Source organism: Otolemur garnettii, unplaced genomic scaffold, assembly GCF_000181295.1.
Source record: "Otolemur garnettii isolate 467f Iridium unplaced genomic scaffold, OtoGar3 scaffold00337, whole genome shotgun sequence".
Classification (NCBI taxonomy): Eukaryota; Metazoa; Chordata; class Mammalia; order Primates; family Galagidae; genus Otolemur; species Otolemur garnettii.
Genome location: NW_003852732.1, coordinates 355833 through 358745, shown reverse-complemented (window position 1 = coordinate 358745; position 2913 = coordinate 355833). Strand labels below are relative to the sequence as shown.

The 2913-nt window shown below is 46.6% G+C and overlaps 1 protein-coding gene across 1 annotated transcript; it reads left to right on the top strand.

Annotated features, from left to right (window-relative positions):
* Positions 1 to 326: 326 nt before the first annotated feature.
* Positions 327 to 2642, top strand: TRO (trophinin; the record flags this gene model as incomplete). Its single annotated transcript, XM_023509071.1, is given in 8 exon segments — positions 327 to 428; positions 431 to 781; positions 784 to 995; positions 997 to 1521; positions 1571 to 1760; positions 1762 to 2013; positions 2016 to 2094; positions 2167 to 2642. Coding segments are annotated over 8 exon segments (2187 nt in total), but the record flags the coding sequence as incomplete, so codon positions are not given.
* Between the last annotated feature and the right edge of the window lie 271 nt (positions 2643 to 2913).

Sequence of the window (2913 nt, the reverse complement as noted above, 5' to 3'; positions counted from 1 at the left end):
ACAACTAAGAAAATGACATGAAGGTGATGTTAACCTGTTGGATGAAAGCATTTGAAATTATATATAGTAACAACCCACTGTACCCCATGATAGTATTAATGTACACAACTATGACTTAAGAAAAGGAAAAGGGGGGGAGGGGAAGCCACTCAGGCACCAGGCACTGCCCTCCCAATTGAGGTCAGGGGGAAATAAACTATTGTTATTACTTCTATACAAATTTTATAGCAGAAGTTTGAAAAAAGTTATTTTCCTTACAGTGATTAGCATTCCCTTTTCAGTTGTAGGAGTAAGACTCCAAAGACTGCGCTGCCTATTAATGGAAGGCAGTGGAGATGGAAGGTCAAGCTCAATCTGTAGCTGTGGCTGCAGGTGAGGCTGGCACCAGGGCTGAGGCAAGAGCACAAATGGGTATTGGAGAGGAAGGATTGTGGTTGGGCCCTGGAATTGGGATAACATGGATATTGACATCAATGCTTAGACCCAGAGCAGATGTTTATTTGAAACTAAGGACAGAGCCTAAGGAAATGCAAATGCCAGCACCAACATTGACTTAAGCAGAGGAGCTAGCACCAGAAATAGCTTCAGCCACAATGCTAGTACTAGCTTCAGTGGTATATCCAGCCCCAGTGGTGCCTTCAGTGGTGAAGCTGGCATTACTTTTGGTGGTGCACCCATTACCAATGCCAGCTTCATCAGTGCAGCTAGCATTAGTTTAGAAGGCACAGCCAACACTAGCTCAAACTTCAGCAGTACATCCTATATTACCTTGATGGTACACCTAGAACTAGAACTAGTCTTAGCAGTTAAGCCACAATTAGTTTTGGTGGCACACCTTATATTAGTGCCAGCTTTAGGGATGGAGTCTGTTCTAACTTCAGTGGTCAACTCAATACCAGTGCTAGTTTCAGTGGTGGAGCCAGCTCTGGATTTGGAAGCATACTCAACACCATGGCTGACTTTAGTGGTTCACTCAGCACCAGCACCATGTGTGCTCACCATGAGCATGGTCTTCAGTGATGCAGTTAGCACCAGCACTTGTTCTGGAGGTAAACTCAGCACAAGTATCTGGTACTCTCCCAACACCAGCACTGGTTTTGGTGGTACACTCAGCACCAGCATCTGCTTTGTTGGTTCTCCTGGAACCAGTGCCAGCTTTGGTGATGTGCTCAACACCAGTGCTAGTTTTGGTAGTGTTGTTTGCACCAGCACTGTATTTGGCAGTACACTAACCACTAGTGTCTGCTTTGGTGGCTCTTCCAGTATCAGTGTTCCCTTTGGCCATGAACTAAGTACCAGTGCTGGCTTTGGCAGTGCACTTAACACCAGTGCTGATTTTGGTGGTGCTGTATGCACCAGCACCATCTTTGGCAGTACAGTAAGCACCAGTATCTACTTTAGTATCTCTCCCAGCATTAGTGTCAGCTTTGATGGAGCACTCAACACCAGTGCCACCTTTGGCAGTGCACTCAACACCAATGCCAGTTTTAGCGGTGCCATAAGCACCAGTACTTAGCTTCAGTTGTTCACCCAGCACTAGTACTTACTTTTCCAGTATATTAAACACCAGAATCTGCTTTACTAGTTCTCCCAACATTAGTGCAAGTTTTGATGGAGTGTTCAATACCAGTGCCACCTTTGGCAGTGCACTCAACACCAATGACAGTTTTAATGGTGCTATAAGCACCAGGATTGGCTTCAGTGATGCACCCAGCACCAACCCTGGCTTTGGAGGTGCATTCAGCACCAGTGATGGCTTTAGGGGGGGCACTTAGTACCAGTAATGACTTCAGTGGTACTCCTAGAAACAGTATTGGTTTTGATGTTGCTCCCAGCACCACTGTCAACTTTGATGGAGCTCCCAGAACCAGCCTCTGCTTTGGCAGCACATCTAACACCAACCTACACTTTAATGGAACTTCTGGCACCAGTTACTGCTTTAGTGGTACTACCAGCGCCAGTTTTTGTGATGGACCCACACCAGTGCCCGGTTTCAATTTTGGCAATGGTGCCAAAGCACCGGTGCTGGATTTGGTGGTGGACTAAGGACTAGCACTGGCTTCATTGGTGGACTAGACACCAGTGCCATCTATGGTGGCAGACTAGGGAGCAGTTACAGCTTCAGTGGTGGACTAGCCACCAGTACTGGCTCTGTTGGTGCACTAGGCATCAGTGTTGGCTTTAGTGGCAGACTGGTCACCAGTGATGGCTTTGGTGGTGGACTGGGAACTAATGATTATTTTGGAAGCACACTTGGCACCAGTGCTGGCTTTGGTGGTGGCCTCAGCACTAGTGATAGGTTTGGCAGTGGGCCTAATACTGGCTTTGACAGAGGACTGAGTACCATCACTGGCTTTGGCAGTGGTTCCAACACGAGCAATGGCTTCACTGGCAAACCCAACACCACCACCAGTTTCAGTAGTGGACCCAGTTATATTTTTGGCTTCAGTGGTGGACCCAGCACTGGTGGCTTCATCAGAGAACTGAGCACTGGAACTGTCTTCATCAGTGAACCAAACACCAGTGTTTGTTTTGGCAGTAGACTGAGCACTGTTTCTGGCTTCAGTGGTGTATTGAGCACTGTTGCTAGCTTTGGTGATGAAGCCATCAGCCTTGGTGCCTATGGCTTCTCCTATGTCTAGTGAGGTTTCGGGTAATTGTAATATTTTCATCACTATGGCCCATGGGGATGAGCATAAAAGCTGGGAGATATAAGAAAACCTGCGGTGGGAGGGTGGGACGGGAAGATGAGGACAATGGAAAAAAGTGTGAGAAAACAGTATATTTGGTACCAAAATGTGCTATTGTTTATTTTCTTTTTGTATTTATTCCCCATGTTTACAGATACTGCTAATCAATTGCAGTAGCCCTTCCTATGGAGTCAAGGTACATCCATGGAATCTTTGTCCACAC